General features: G+C 47.2%; 1 protein-coding gene across 1 annotated transcript in view; it reads left to right on the top strand.

Annotated features, from left to right (window-relative positions):
- The window catches only part of sap30bp (SAP30 binding protein), a gene marked incomplete at its 3' end in the record, with an annotated part of 70,399 nt that overhangs the window by 48,777 nt on the left and 4,122 nt on the right, over positions 1–17,500 (top strand). Inside the window, 3 exon segments of the mRNA XM_080541644.1 lie at positions 7,879–7,970; positions 8,209–8,321; positions 16,813–16,871. Coding sequence (XP_080397770.1) covers positions 7,879–7,970; positions 8,209–8,321; positions 16,813–16,871 — 264 coding nt within the window.

Raw genomic sequence — 17,500 nt, 5'->3', positions numbered from 1 at the left:
GGCCTCATACACGATAAATAGTCGTTACACTCGACAATGTGGACATTAAGCACTATATTATCAACGTTATACACGCTATTATGAACGTTATACACGATGTTAAGTCATTTATTACCTTTTAGAGGCTGTTCAAAGTTTCATTTTTCCTCCGCGACGCCATGTTGTTAGCCCCGCGCTAGCTAGCGGACTTTACACTCGATAATACAAGTATTCCTTAACCTTTCAGAAGTGAATTATGTCCTTCCTGGGCTTACAAATCCTCTCATGTCTCTTCACAGTGCCAGACTAGAGTCAAGCTCAACAGGGTCTTCTTTCCCCGCTGATTCCGCCAAGCCCGTTCCCTTGAACCATGCGACTTATAGTCCAGTGCGACTTATATGTGGTTTTTTCCTCTTCATGACCCATTTTTGGCCTGCTGCGACTTATACTCGGGTGCGACTTATAGTCCGGAAAATACGGTAGTTTGAAGGAACAATCCTGTCTGCACCGGCAGCTCGGGTTTCGGAGCAAGACAATCTATCGGCATTAGTCAAATACATGCTCACATCCAGTCATCCGCTCACTGCTCTCCATCAAAAATGGCACATCCATCAATAATATTACATAATAACAACTGCTCTGATTAGATTGCTTAGATTGTTTAATACATCAACGGGGGGAAAAGCGAGATGAACTCGCGAGTGTCATGCTTCCTCCATTGAACGGAAAGTCCTATCTATCCCATTCAAAGTGTTTTAGCCTTCCCCCTTTCCACTGGTAATAAGGAATTGGCAAGAATAGATCGATATAAATAGATCAACATAATGCAGCACTATCATGCACAGATCAGCCTTAAAACATGTAACGTTAGATATATAACGGTGCGACGTATTTCTACGGAAAGGCTGACTGACGCAGGGCTCATTCAATCTCTGCGTTCGTTATAGATACGCTTGCAGCAGCGGGTGAACTCCCGGTTCATTGAGTTTACGGTTAAAAGCATATCTTCTCGGGGTGTCAGCGCGGTGGTTAAGGGCTCAAAATGACCGTATACCGATGGTGAAGTTAGCAAAGGAGTATTGTGTTTGTACCACCTTCATAGCCGGTGTTATTCACGGACAAACACGGTGCCCGGAGGCACCCTTTGCGGGTTAATAACTGTGGTTTACCATGGGTTAGGATAACAATTCAAACGTGTCCGGATAGGGGAGAGGACAGGGAATCTGAAACCATTTGAATGGTGTCGATACTACACTCCTATCACGGTCGACACCGACATTATTTATATATACAGCATTTGGATGTTACCTGCCTGTTAACTGCCGCTTTCAGTTCTACAGGACATCGCCATAATAGCGATTTTTTGTTATGCTTGTTGTAAATAAAAGTTCTATGATGCATTGAAATGACATTAAACTAAGATAATACGATGGTTATCATATTTTTTCAAATCTTTATTAATACGTTATTACAGAAACAGTAAGTGACATTTTCCTAGAGCGAAATCTGTTGTGGTATTTAAAAATGGCGGTTAGTGATGAAATCTATGAACATGGGATGACGATTTCCATTGACCAATCAACGGTGTGCAGCGTCACACGTCACACGCAGCCTGGCAAAAAAGTACCTTTCGGCCCTGTAGTTCCTGCTCTTGAAGGGTAGCTAAAAAAGTACCTTTCGGCCCGGTTCGGCTCGCTTCGGGCCAGCTCGGTTGGCAATGGAAAAAGGATAATAAACAGGTCTGACCCGGGTCGACCCGGGCTGGCACTGTAGTGGAAAAGCACCATAAAGGAGCTGGTCTACTAATGACGCTTTTCCATTATCGGCCCGGCTCGCTTCGGGTCGGGTCGCTTCGGCACGCTTCGGCACGCTTTGGCACGCTTTTGAACAGTTCTGGTTTTCCACTATACACAACAGACCAGGAACTAGTAGGAGGAGTAGGAGATAGTAGGCGGAGTTACGCGTCATAAAAGCGCGCCATGGTGGTGACATATTTTCACGAGACACAACACAGCCACAACAACAGCGACATGGGGGAACTTGAAGCTATCGTATACTTTTTCCTCGGAATGTGGTATATTATTAACCGTGTTTTTTTGGAGAGAAAGAGAAAGAGAGAGAGGAAGCTATGTACACATAATAAAGTCATGTTTTTTGAACCCTTAAAACCACTGCCTTCACTTGTCTGCTTTATGAACTGTTGAACTCCCGGTTCATTGAGTTTACGGTTAAAAGCATAACTTCTCGGGGTGTCAGCGCGGTGGTTAAGGGCTCAAAATGACCGTATACCGATGGTGAAGTTATAGCAAAGGAGTATTGTGTTTGTACCACCTCCATAGCCGGTGTTATTCACGGGCAAAGACGGTGCATAATAGCGATTTTTGTGTTATGCTTGTTGTAAATAAAAGTTCTAGGATGCATTGAAATGACATTAAACTAAGATAATACGATGGTCAGCATAATTTTTTGAATCTTTATTAACTCTTTGACTGCCAGCCATGTTCAGAGCGGAGAGCTCCACACTGCCAGACTTTTGGGGCATTTTCGCTGAACTTTGAAGACCCACCAAATATTGACTTTTCGGACTACATAAACATTGAACATATCTACCAAAACTTTAGACTCTCTTCTTTCATCAGAAAACGAAAGTTTGTTTCTAGCCTCTTTGAGTGTTTAGAAATCGGCCGTAGAACATAGGGTGGTTTCAGCAAAAACACCTGATTTTGACCAATAAACAGAGAAAACGAGCTTTTTCTGCAGAACTTTTTTTTTTTTTTTTTTTTGCTGCACTTTTTCTGTATCATCCGACTCTGAACTGTTTGAAGAGTCGCGCGATGGCCGCGATGCTCCGCAATGCTCCGCGCCGCGTTTGGCACATACCCTGATCCGTTTCGCCATTACTACAACCCACAGCAAGCCACTTCCTTCTCCAGGCTTTTATCGAACTACTGCCCCCATCTGGGACCGAAATACATTACACCCAAGTCTGAAATTCACTCGCTAGGTGTAGAACATGTCAATAACGCGATCCCCGCGAAAATTTTTTTTTTTTCTATAAGACGCCAATTGGCGTCTTTGGCAGTCAACGTTACTATTCTATAAGACGCCAATTGGCGTCTTTGGCAGTCAATGAGTTAATAAGCTATTACAGAAACTGTAGTGACATTTTCCAAGAGCGAATGTGGTATTTAAAGATGGCGGTTAGCGAAGAAATCTATGAACATGGGATGACGATTTCCATTGACCAATCAACGGTGTGCAGCGTCACACGTCACACGCAGCCTGGCAAAAAGGTTCCGGGTCTCAAAAAAGGTTCCTGGGCACGATGGGTAGCTAAAGAAGCGACCCGAACCGACCCGAGCCGACCCGGGCCGACAAATGGAAAAGCGCCAAAGAAGCAGGCCAGCCCGGGTCGACCCGGGCTGGCACCGTAGTGGAAAAGGGGCTTAACAGGCCTATCTAAAGGGGCTGGTCTACTAACAGGCCTATCTAAAGGAGCTGGTCTACTAACAGGCCTATCTAAAGGCGCTGGTCTACTAACAGGCCTATCTAAAGGAGCTGGTCTACTAATGGGGCTTTTCCACTAGAGGGCTGACCCGCTTCTTTGGCGCTTTTCCATTTGTCGGCCTGGGTCGGGTCGGGTCGCTTCTTTAGCTACCCATCCGAGGCAGGAACCTTTTTTGAGACCCGGAACCTTTTTGCCAGGCTGCGTGTGACGTATGACGCTGCACACCGTTGATTGGTCAATGGAAATCGTCATCCCATGTTCATAGATTTCTTCGCCAACCGCCATCTTTAAATACCACATTCGCTCTTGGAAAATGTCACTACAGTTTCTGTAATAGCTTATTAATAAAGATTCGAAAAATTATGCTGACCATCGTATTATCTTAGTTTAATGTCATTTCAATGCATCATATAACTTTTATTTACAACAAGCATAACACAAAAATCGCTATTATGCACCGTCTTTGCCCGTGGATAACACCGGCTATGAAGGTGGTACAATCACAATACTCCTTTGCTAACTTCACCATCGGTATACGGTCATTTTGAGCCCTTAACCACCGCGCTGACACCCCGAGAAGTTATGCTTTTAACCGTAAACTCAATTAACCGGGAGTTCACCCGCTGCTGCTCGCAGCACCGCGCCTGCTGGTTTAAACTCCTGTTGACAGCGGGGGGTGGGAATAGTTTTACCAGGGAATTCGCTCCGCGCTGTGTCGACCGTGATAGGAGTGTAGTATCGACACCATTCAAATGGTTTTGGATTCCCTGTCCTCTCCCCTATCCGGACACGTTTGAATTGTTATCCTAACCCACGGTAAACCGAAGTTATTAACCCGCAAAGGGCACCGTGTTTGCCCGTGAATAACACCGGCTATGGATGTGGTACAATCACAATACTCCTTTGCTAACTTCACCATCGGTATACGGTCATTTTGAGATCTTAACCACCGCGCTGACACCCCGAGAAGTTATGCTTTTAACCGTAAACTCAATGAACCGGGAGTTCATCCGCTGCTGCAAGCGTATCTATAACGAACGCGGAGATTGAATGAGCCCCGCGTCAGTCAGCCTTTCCGTAGAAATACGTCGCACCGTTATATATCTAACGTTACATGTTTTAAGGCTGATCTGTGCATGATAGTGCTGCATTATGTTGATCTATTTATATCGATCTATTCTTGCCAATTCCTTATTACCAGTGGAATGGGGGAAGACTAAAACACTTTGAATGGGATAGATAGGACTTTCAATGAAGCATGATACTCGCGAGTTCATCTCGCTTTTCCCCCCGTTGATGTATTAAACAATCTAAGCAATCTAATCAGAGCAGTTGTTATTGTGTAATATTATTGATGGTTGTGCCATTTTTGATGGACAGCAGTGAGCGGATGACTTGATGTGAGCATGTATTTGACTAATGCCGATAGTCTTGCTCCGAAACCGGAGCTGTCTACAGCGGATTCAAACTACTCAACGTGTCAGGAGAAATAAAAATAGAATTGTGTCGGCATTTCCCTGGTTGCGAGATCTAAACTAGTCTACTAGAACTGAAAGCGGCAAGTTACAGGCACTTAACATTACATGTTGTAAGGCTGATCTGTGCACGATAGTGCTGCATTTTGACAATATTCTTATCGCATTTCCCCCTGCTGATCTGTATAGCGGGGGGAATCTTATGAATAACACGGCACACAATGATACTACAGTTCATAAGGCAGACAAGTGAAGGCAGTGGTTTTAAGGGTTCAAAAAACATGACTTTATTATGTGTACATAGCTTCCTCTCTCTCTTTCTCTTTCTCTCCAAAAATCACGGTTAATAATATACCACATGCCGAGGAAAAAGTATACGATAGCTTCAAGTTCCTCCATGTTGCTATTGTTGTGGCTGTGTTGTGTCTCGTGAAAATATACGTCACCACCATGGCGCGCTTTTATGACGCGTAACTCCACCTACTATCGCCTACTCCTCCTACTCGTTCCTGGTTTGTTGTGTATAGTGGAAAACCAGAACTGTTCAAAAGCGTGCCGAAGCGAGCCGACCCGAAGCGATCCGGGCCGATAGTGGAAAAGCGGCATAACAGGCCTATCTAAAGGAGCTGGTCTACTAACAGGCCTATCTAAAGGAGCTGTTCGTAAATTGCAGCTCATCCAAAATGCCGCTGCTAGAGTCCTAACAAAAACTACGAAGTTTGAACACATTACACCAATCCTGAGATCTCTACACTGGCTACCAGTCTCTCAGAGAATTGAATTCAAAGTACCGTACTTCTAATTGCATACAAATCACAAAACGGTCTTGGACCAAAACACATATCAGATCTCCTCCCACCCTATATTCCAGCAAGGCCCCTAAGGTCAGCTGAGACTAATCAGCTAATCATTCCAAGAGTGAAAACAAAACACGGTGCAGGAGCTTTCAGAGCAGACACCGCCTAATAACCCGGCCGTGGGTCAGGCCTGTGTGTTGGATAAGTCGCCTGCGGAGCTGCCAAACAAGCATCGTTCTGCAGTCGCCCTTTTGGGAAACGTTCAAGAATGTTCCAGACTGCTAATGAGTTCTTCAGTGCGGAGGGGGGGGGGGGGGTTATCACGAGGAGAAGACAGGAAGTACCTTAAAAAGAAGTCAGTTGGCTTTCTGTCATTAGTCACCAAGTTCTCACCCCCTGAACCTGGTTTCTCACTCCAGACTCTCAGGGTCTGAACCTGGTGTCTCACTCCAGACTCTCAGGGTCTGAACAGAGTTAAGCATCAGACCACCACACCCCTCCAGTCAGTCACCCCAGGGGAGTCATGTGTGTCTCCTAGCAGAACAGACCAGTCAGAGCAGAGCCGTGTTCAGGGTCTGGGTGTCAGGTTGTGTCAGGGCAGGTGAGACAGGGAGGGAGTGGCACCGTGACTCCAGAACACCTCAGCGCTCTAAAGCACCGCCCCGGGCCTGGGCTCACGCTCGCTCTATCAGATGAATCACTGCTGAGTCATCAGTACCTGAACATCCCTCCCCTCCAGGCCCGGGCTGGGCTGGGCTTGGCACCACTCCACAGCCAACCTGCTATCACAGGATGTATCTGTTATCAGATAGCAGGGATTTCTCTTAAGTATTTGGGAATTCCTGTTTTGTCGTCGTCGTCCCCCCTCCCCTCCCACACACACACACACACACACACACACACACAACCTTAACGTCTGTTTGTCTACTACGGCTAATTTACGATGGATCCCTTGGCTGAGACAGGGCCTTGTGGCTCTCTGGAGTCTGGTTGTCAAATACTGCCCTGAGGTACCAGAACCTGAGGACACACAATGGCTCCATTCAGAGGGGCTCTGCTCTTCCCAGCGTCTGGCCAGGGAGGGAGGAGGGGGAGGTGGGGGAGGGAGGAGGGTGAGGTAGGGGTGTGGGAGGGGGAGGGAGGAGGGTGAGGTGGGGGAGGGAGGAGGGTGAGGTAGGGGTGGGGGAGGGGGAGGGAGGAGGCTGAGGTAGGGGTGGGGGAGGGAGGAGGGTGAGGCAGGGGTGGAGGAGGGTGAGGTAGGGGGAGAGAGGAGGGTGAGGCAGGGGTGGGGGAGGGAGGAAGGTGAGGTAGGGGTGGGGGAGGGAGGAGGGGGAGGTAGGGGAGGGAGGAGGGTGAGGTAGGGGAGGGAGGAGGGTGAGGCGGGTGAGGCAGGGGTGGGGGAGGAAGGAGGGGGAGGTAGGGGTGGGGGAGGAAGGAGGGTGAGGTAGGGGTGGGGGAGGAAGGAGGGTGAGGTAGGGGTGGGGGAGGGAGGAGGGTGAGGCAGGGGTGGGGGAGGGAGCAGGGTGAGGCAGGGGTGGGGGAGGAAGGAGGGTGAGGCAGGGGTGGGGGAGGGAGGAGGGTGAGGCAGGGGTGGGGGAGGGAGCAGGGTGAGGCAGGGGTGGGGGAGGGAGGAGGGGGAGGTAGGGGTGGGGGAGGGAGGAGGGTGAGGTAGGGGTGGGGGAGGGAGGAGGGTGAGGCAGGGGTGGGGGAGGGAGGAGGGTGAGGTAGGGGTGGGGGAGGGAGCAGGGTGAGGTAGGGGTGGGGGAGGGAGGAGGGTGAGGCAGGGGTGGGGGAGGGAGGAGGGTGAGGTAGGGGTGGGGGAGGGAGGAGGGTGAGGCAGGGGTGGGGGAGGGAGGAGGGTGAGGTAGGGGTGGGGGAGGGGGGAGGCAGGGGAGGCAGGGGTGGGGGAGGGAGGAGGGGGAGGCAGGGGTGGGACGACGCTTGTTGTTCGGCCCTGCCAAGTTGAACAGCCTTGCTGCCGGGTCATTATCAGGGTCATTATCAGGGTCATTATCAGGGTCATTATCAGGGTCATTATCAGGGTCATTATCAGGGTCATTATCAGGGTCATTATCAGGGTCATTATCAGGGTCATTATCAGGGTTTGTGTGTCTGACAGGAGAAGATCCAGAAGCTGTATGAGAGGAAGCTGCACGGAGACTTTGACACAAACAGCCACATCCAGAAGAAGAAAGAGTTCAGGAACCCCAGGTACACACACACACACACACACACACACACACACACACACACCTACACCTACACAAAATGTAAATGTAGTCATGATGTTGATTTATAGAATTTGTTGTGTGTGTGTTTATAGAATTAGTTGTGTGTGTGTGTGTGTGTGTTAATATACTTTGTTGTGTGTTTATATCATTTGTTGTGTTAGTGTGTATGTGTTTATATCATTTGTTGTGTGTGTGTGTGTGTGTGTGTGTGTCCACAGTATCTATGAGAAACTCATCCAGTTCTGTGGCATCGATGAACTTGGAACAAACTACCCCAAGGACATGTTCGACCCACACGGCTGGTCTGAAGACCACTACTACGAAGCTCTGGGTGAGTCAGACATATCTGGGACGCTGTGGGGTTTTTGTTTAAGCGTTATGGAAGGAGAAGCCGTGGTATATCGTGGATCGGCACAGCTAGCGGGGTGGTTAGGCACGACGCGAAGTGGAGTGCCGTTATATATACACCCCCTAGCCGTGCTTCTCGTTCCATAACGCTTTTATACAACGGTTACCACATTTATCGATCAATATTTCACAAAAGAAAGACCAGACAAACTTCGGTTGCGATAGGTGCGATTGGTTCAATAACGGTAATATATCCAAAGCGGAGTACAATGTTTCCTCCAGGATTTTTTACATTAGTGGTGGGGTGGTGAGTTTTCGCGCACGCATTTTTTTCTCGTGCACGTGCATGAAATGCGCACTGGCGCTCAAAACAAAGACGTAATTTCACCAAAAACTAGAGGTTAAGTCATTAAAGCCGAGCTGGTGATTTTATATAGAAGGTGATCAAATACCAAGATATCCTACAGCTGCAGCAGAACATGCGGAACGCGCATACAGCACTGAACATCGGTTACCGTATAATATACATTATGGCCGGATGGCGTCCTGGGACGGGTGCTGAGGGACTGCGCCGACCAGCTGGCCGGGGTTTTCACCAACATCTTCAACCAGTCCCTGTCCCAGGCCACCATCCCACCCTGCCTGAAAACCTCAACTATCATCCCAGTCCCGAAGAAAAGCACGGTGAGCTGCCTAAACGACTACCGCCCTTTGGCACTCACACCAATCATCATGAAGTGCTTCGAGAAACTAGTCCGGGCCCACATACTCACACGCCTCCCGCCCAACCTGGATCCATACCAGTTCGCCTACAGAGCCCACAGGTCCACAGAGGACGCCATCGCGACGACTCTCCACGCCACTCTATCCCACCTGGAGAGGGGAAACAGCTACGCGAGACTGCTCTTTGTGGACTTCAGCTCTGCCTTCAACACCATCCTTCCAGACAGGCTAGTGACCAAACTACTAGACCTGGGACTATCACACTCTATATGTGCATGGATCAAGGACTTCCTGACCGACCGCCCCCAGAGGGTGCGGGTGGGCTCCCACACCTCCACAGCCCTCAGACTCAGCACTGGGTCCCCCCAGGGCTGCGTGCTAAGCCCCATCCTCTACAACCTCTACACCTACGACTTCACCCCCGTCCACCCCAGCAACTCCATCGTAAAGTTTGCAGACGACACCACCGTGGTGGGCTGCATCTCGGGGGAGGACGAGGCGGCGTACAGGGATGAGGTAGAGCAACTGAGCAAGCTGTGCAAGGTTAACAACCTGCTGCTGAACAAGTCAAAGACCCAGGAAATCATCGTGGACTTGAGGAGGAAAAAGTCAGAGATCCAGCCCCTGCTCATCGACGGAGAGAGCGTGGAGAGAGTCTCAGCCCTCCGATTCCTGGGGGTGCACATACAGGATGACCTGTCCTGGAAGAACAACACAGCAGCCACCATCAAGAAGGCACAACAGCGGCTCTACTTCCTGAGAGTCCTCAGGAAGGAACACAACAAGCAGGAGATAATGGTGGCCTACTACCGCGGCGCAGTGGAGAGCATCCTCACCTACGGCATCTGCAACTGGTTCTCCAGCTGCACAACCGCGGAGAGAAATGCGCTGCAGAGAGTCGTGAGAACAGCCCAGAAGATCACCGGCGCCCCCCTCCCCTCTCTGGAAGAGCTGTACAACACACGCTGTCTCAGGAAGGCCTCCAAGATCTCCAGAGACCCAACCCACCCTGGGTACGAACACTTTGCCCGGCTGCCCTCGAAAAGGCGTTACAGGACCATGGCCGCAAGGACAAACAGACTGAAGCACAGGTTCTACCCCAGGGCCATCCAGGCCCTGAACACAGCAAAGACCTAGGTTCTGGGCCCTGGACAGTCTGGACGGATTGATGGCAGCTGCTGGACTGAAAAAATCTGGTGTAGTGCTGAGGCACAAATATGTACATTTCAAGCCTGCAAACTGCGACACTTCAAATGAATGTGCAATAACACTATGTGCAATATGACAACCCTAGTCGTCTATCTGTACAGTATAGTATAGTGGATAGTGTACATAGCCTTTATTTATGTAAACCAGCTCCTTCCCTTCTTGTGTTTTTTTTTCTTTTTTTTTCTTTCCTAGCACCAGGGGAGCCACCCCTCCTAAATTTCGTTGTTTGGTACCTGTACTATAGCAATGACAATAAAGACCATTCATTCATACATGTGACTGACAGATACGCCCAAGACACTGACACACACAGAAAGATCATCAGCTCATCGAATATGAAGTACACAAGAGTAGAGTACACATGGAACCGGGAACGTGCATACAGCACTGAACCACATCCGTAGAATATAAACTTGTGACTGACAGTCACATACATACATACACACACACACACAATGAAATATCATCAGCTCATCAATACAAAGTAGGCCTACATGAGAGTACACGCACAAAACCGGCTAACGTTACTCACTAACTGTTTACACAAGTAAAATCACAGTGTGACAGATTCGGTAAACAACCAACAGCAAGGTAATGCATCAGCTGAGTTAAAGAAAACCAATTCTTACCTTTGATGACATGAGCCTTGTTTACCCGTACCTCCGACGTTCTGTTCGTGATGATTTTAGAGACAATAGATTATTTTTGCCCCGCGCATTTTGCCCTGTAATTAGACCATGCGACCACACCTTGTGTCTCTTATTGTCCAAATGTTCCCTGAATTTTAGCTGCATGTTTTTCCAGCAAATCCGTTGTCAATAAAAATTAGACTCCCCTTCTTTCCCCCTGCCTACTATGTCGTGGGCATACTATGCCTACTAATACTGTGTCGTTTATGACATTTACCAACATTTATGCTATGAATAGTTCGAAGCTAGCGTTAGGTGCGAGGCTGCTCGGTTAACCCATTAGCGGGAACATTATTTGTTTCACAAAATAGGCTGATTTAGTTGACCATGAACATCAGAGACTACATTACTAGGGATGCACCGAACATTCGGCCACCGAATGTATTCGGCCGAATATCGCAAAATAAAGCGCATTCGGCCTTTGGCCGGATGTGTGAAAACACCGAATGTTTACGACCGAATAGTGGGCGTGTTTTGATGACGCAATCAAACAGTGTAAGCATCCCATGCTGCTCAGCGAATGAGACGAGCATTGACTGCATGCTGCTACGTCTTATAATTAGCCTACAGAAAACATGTCGGCAGTTTGGGAATATTTCAAGGTTTCTGACAGAGACACAAGAATGGCCATTTGCCAACGCTGTTCGGCTGAAATATCTAGAGGGGGAACATCGGCAAAAAACTTCTCCACTTCAAGTTTGATCTGCCACTTGAAGTCACGACACCCCAAACAGCATGCCGATTACCAGAAAAAAACAGCAACCAAAAAGAAAGTTCCTCCCAGCACACCGACGCTATCTGTGGCCGAAGTATTTGAAAAAGCCAAAACATTTAGTAGGGACAGTGCCAAAGCAAAGGGCATTACTGAAAAAATAATGGAATTCATGGCCATGGACGATCAACCATTTTCTGTTGTGGAGGACGTTGGATTTCGTAGGCTTATAAACCACATTGAGCCCCGTTACCCTATGCCTAGTAGAAGGTATTTTTCAGACGTGTGCTTACCTGACATGTACAACGTTGTCGCAACTCACATCCACGAGCTCTTGGCTACAGACATTTCAGCCCTCAGCTTCACTACTGACATTTGGAGCTCTGACGTGAGCCCCACCAGCATGCTGAGTCTAACCGCACAGTGGATAGATACAGATTTTAAGATGCAAAAGATTTTGCTTCATTCACAAGAGTTTAGGGGGTCACATACAGCAGCAGCGATCTCCGAGGCATTCGCCGGCATGTTTGACACTTGGCGTATTGACCGATCAAAAGTGCATGCCATAGTCAGGGACAACGCAAGAAATATGGCAAAAGCGATGGAAGACAGCCATCTAAAAGGTTTACCGTGCATGGCCCACACTCTTCAATTAGCCATTAACGAGGGAGTGTTGAGTCAGCGCAGTATAGCTGATATCATAGCGATAGGCAGAAAAATTGTGGGCCACTTTAAGCATTCTCCGCTTGCCTATTCGCGGTTACAAACTGTTCAAGAACAATTCGGGATGGCACCAAAAAGGCTCCAACAAGATGTGAGCACAAGGTGGAACAGTACGTATTACATGCTGGAAAGCCTTTTTGCGCCTGGCTGCATATATAGCAGATTATGATCTGCCCGCAATATTCACTGCACACCAGTGGGTGTTAATTGAGAACATTCTCTCTCTCCTCGCCCCCTTTGAGCAAATAACAAAGGAGATAAGCTCATCTAATGCTACTGTTGCAGACGTTATCCCCTTAATTGTGGCACTAAAGCGTCTTTTAGGCAAAGAGGTTGAAACAGACCACAGAGTGAAAACTGCTAAAAGTACACTCTTAGAGGCTGTCAGCACACGTTTTAGGCAGGTGGACTACGAACCCCTGTACTGCATCGCGACTGTACTAGATCCGCGATATAAAAATATATACTTTGATGTGGGGGGAAAGCAGCGTGCGCGCGAAATGATCCAGGCACAGTTGGAAACGACACTTGGTGATGGAGACGGGGCGCACAGCGCAGAGTGCGCGGTGCGGCAAAAAAGGGCACGTACAACAGACGAGGCAAGCGCACCGTCGCTGTTTGACATGTTTGATGAAATTCTTGAAGAGAATCCAAACCCCGGGCAGACGACAAGTGCAACCGCTCAACAACTGGATGGTTATCTCTCCGAAGTCACCATCCCCAGGAGTGATAACCCTCTGGAATATTGGAGGACAAACCAAGGCCGCTTTCCTGACCTGGCACACATGGCTCGCAGGTACTTGTCTGCTCCATGCACAAGCACAGACAGCGAGAGACTGTTTAGTGCTGCATCTCATGTTATTGATGAGAAGAGGAACAGACTTTCTTGCGAGAAAGCAGAGAAGTTACTCTTCATAAAGAAAAACCTGCCACTTTTCCTGAATAAGTAGGCTTATATTGTTTTAAAGGGCAGCCAGTTATTCATTAGTTTTATTTATCCCTATGCACATTTTTGTTATATATTGTGTAACTGACATGCCATAGCTGACAAGCTACACATACATAAGTTATATACATACGTTATACAGACAGATTTAATTTGAGCAGTCAGTCAAGTATAGGCATAATGTTGTTTGTTTGTTTTCTAATGTTTTGTTAAAATGAAAAAAGTTTAAACAAATTTGTTAAAATGTTAAATATGGTCTTTTACGAAAAGAAGTAGCCTAGTAAAAAGTAGGCTCAAAGCACTTTTATCCCAATGCACTTTTTTGTTGTAGGCCTACAAAGATTTTCTTTCAGCAGCTATTCAGGGAAAACAAAAACATTTAATTTGACTGATTTATTTTATTTATTGTGCTTTGTTGGTATAGACCAGGGGTGCCCAATACGTCGATCGCGATCGACCGGTCGATCGCAAAGGTAGTATGGGTAGATCGCATGGCATTGAACAACAACAAAAAAAGTTCAAAAAATAAAATAAAAAAAAAGTTCAAAAAAAGAAAAGAAAACTTCGCCTATCATCCATCCTCACTATGGCTTTTGCCACTTGATTGACGTACAGGTAAGCCAGTCTGCGATCTGATCTTTTCACCTAACACACGGTTCACCACGCATGCGCAGTCAACAGCGCCAACTACAAAATACAAAATACCGGCGAGACTAATTAACTAGTTAGCCTTCCAATTTCTACTATTTACTACTAAAGAAAGGGTATACAAATGAGTGGGGAAGCTGGACCAAGTAAGAAACCAATAACGTATAACTTCCATCCAGAATGGGAGGAGGACTTTTACACGATGTGATATTGGAAGTGCGTCTGTCTGATCTGCAGATCTACGATGGCTGTTAGAAGGGAAATGTGGCAAAAGAGCGAAAACGTACAGCTGTAACGATAGCTTCTTATCGCGTCAGTCACGTTCTTGTTAAACACAAGAAGTCGTTCAAAGACGGCGAAATTGTGAAAAAAGCGTTTCTCGAGGCTGCAGATTGCCTTTTCGATGACAGATCCACAGTGGCTGATGACACCTTGCAGCCTGCCTACACCTTGCAACCAGCTCCTACAGCCCTGACTACTAGAAACTAGCTGCCTCCTCCCAGTGCCAGGTCTCCCACTAAGGTAGAGAAATGCATTTATTTCCTCCTTTCAAACTAGGGAATTACCTGTTTTGTATCTGGTTTACTTTTCTGTTTGTTGGATCAGTAGTTGGCTATGGTACTGCAGACTGGCTGTCAGTGTGTGAGTGAGAGAAAGTGAGTGTGTGTGTGTGTGTGTGTGTGTGTGTGTGTGTGTGTGTGTGTGTGTGTGTGTGTGTGTGTGTGTGAAGAGGGAGAGAGAGGGGGAGAGAGAGGGAGGGTTTGTGCTATGGCTCCCTATGCAGACTGGCAAATGTGTGTGTGTGTGTGTGTGTGTGTGTGTGTGTGTGTGTGAGAATGTGTGTGAGCGAGAATAGCTAAGAGGGAGGGTTTGTGATGGTCTTCTCCTGTGGCTGTGTGACAGAGAGAGGGAAAGTGTATTGTGAGTTTACTATGCAGGCTGGGAACTGTGTGTGTGTGTGTGTGTGTGTGTGTTTGTAGTACGTGCATGTACATTTGCGATGTTGAAACTAGACTGGTAGATCTTGGCAGACTGGCTACTTGAAAAGTAGATCTTGGTTCCAAAAAGTGTGAGCACCCCTGGTATAGACTGATGTCTGCTGGAATGTTCAATAAAAGTTTTTTTTTTTCAATCTCAATTTCTTTCTTTGAGAAGCATGAATAAAAAGCAAAATGTATTTAGTTTATGCAATGATAAAAATTAAAAACGGCCGATACACATTCGGTATTCGGTATTCGGCCAAGTGTTTCCTTAAATTCGGCTTCGGCCTCGGCCAAGAATTTTCATTTCGGTGCATCCCTATACATTACGAATGTTCATTAAAATACTTGTATACTGAGCACTGGTATAAGTGAACATGAACCAGAGAACAGCAGTAAATGCAATAACCCACAGTCGTCGCTAATGATGTTGCATTTTCGATTAGGAAATGGGCTTAAAGGCACCGGCGATGGGCGAAGAGAGAGAGAGAGGAGAGTGATTTCCTGAAATCCAAATGTCCCGCGAAATTCGGACCAATCACAAAACAGTTTTGCAAGCGCGTCGCCTTGCGCACCTGTTGAGAGCGATACAGTCTCGATTGCAGTGCGAACACAAACGACGAGGTTAATTGTAACATATTGTAACTAGGGATGTCCCGATCCCACTTTTTCACTACCGATACCGATACCTGGGCTTCGGGTATCTGCGAAGCCCAGGATACCGATCCGATATTTGTATACATTTTTTGGCCCCTGAATAATAACAAATACCTCCCCAGTCCACACCAACAACAGTTAAATTAAAGACTGCCAGCCTTTATTAAAGCAACAAATGTGACGTGTTGTGGATTGGAACTACGGATCATAAGCTTTCAAATGATGTGTCATACATTGAAATCCGAAAAAAGATGACGAAGTTAGAGTCATTTGAATGTTGTTAGACGTCAGGCACATATGGGGTTAACCTCTTTGTAATGAAACCGGAAGCACACAGCGCTACGAACTATGAGAGCGTATGCGCATTTTAAGCGCATATAGGACTCGCGTGAAGCATTTCTGCGACACGCGTTTCTGTTCACTGTTTTCATTCCCTCATCGCTTATATACACATAAGTTTGACTGCGCATGACAGTAGTTCAGCTGTCTCTTAGTCACACTGGTGCGATTGAATGTATTTCCAAGTCGCACAGAAATATATTCACTCGCAAATGAAAACCAAAACAGTCACACTATCGAGCCCGGTCATGCACGTGACCACTGGCTACTACTGTTGTCGTCACTTGAGTGACACGCCAGATCGGGCACGCGGATCGGAGCCTTTTTTTTTTCTGGTCCGATCTGCGATCCAGCATTCAGGACCAATATCGCGGCGATATCCGATATCAGTATCGGATCGGGACATCCCTAATTGTAACTTACTACACCCTAAATCGTAACGAAATGTAGGTCTGAAAGTGTCCTAAATCTAGCTTTAATCTGCTTTTTTTCTGTTCTCCGGTCATAATAACTGAATCAGTTAGTGACTGAGAAAATGTGTTCGTGGCGGCCCGCCACAAATTAATGCATATAGAGGAAACACTGGAGTAATATGAAAAGATGTGTCAACATTCCATTTAGCCGTGCGTATATCATGGATATCGGCACAGCTGGAAGGCAAACTGACCAATAGAGACAATGGACCGGATCTATCCTTTGTATAATTTGTGTTGTTGAGTAATGTGAACATGTTTTCCGGGCGGCTGGGTTTAACAGCGCTGGACTGACTGACTGACTGACTGACTGGTGTTCTGCCTCTCTCTCTCTCTCTCTCTCTCTCTCTCTCTCTCTCTCTCTCTCTCCTGCAGCCAAAGCCCAGAAGGTGGAGATGGATAAGATGGAGAAGGCCAAGAGAGAGAAGACCAAGGTATAGTGCTTATGGAAAGTCTACACCTCCTTTCAGAATGCTCTCCTTGTGTTGCCCCAAATCCTGAATACATTCAATTAAGATTTATTTTTATTTTTACCACTGATAAATAGAATGGTAAATGGACTGACTTATTCCAAAGCACTTTACAACGGCCTCTCATTCACCCGTTCACACACACATTCACACACCGATGGCGGCAAGCTACCATGCAAGGCGCCGGCCCGCTCATTGGGAGCATTTTAGGGTACAGTGTCTTGCCCGAGGAGACCTTGACATGTGGCCAGCCGATCTGCCGACCTTGCGATCATTAGACGGCAACTCTACCTCCTGAGCCTGTAGTAGCTCATCTGTGTTTATCTTCTAACAAGTTACTCAATAAGGTTCAGTTGAATCAGTGACGATCAGGTTGTCGCTACAAACGGAGCGGATTGGAGAGGAACAAAACTCCTGAGGAAGGAGAGACTTAACAACCGTCTCCAGAGTCTTAACAACCTCCAGAGTCTTAACAACCGTCTCCAGAGTCTTAACAACCGTCTCCAGAGTCTTAACAACCTCCAGTCTTAACAACCTCCAGAGTCTTAACAACCTCCAGAGTCTTAACAACCTCCAGAGACTTAACAACCTCC

The sequence above is a fragment of the Nansenia antarctica genome, assembly GCF_963989245.1.
Source record: "Nansenia antarctica genome assembly, chromosome: 11".
NCBI classification, from domain to species: Eukaryota; Metazoa; Chordata; class Actinopteri; order Argentiniformes; family Microstomatidae; genus Nansenia; species Nansenia antarctica.
This window is presented reverse-complemented; position numbering and strand designations above follow the sequence as displayed.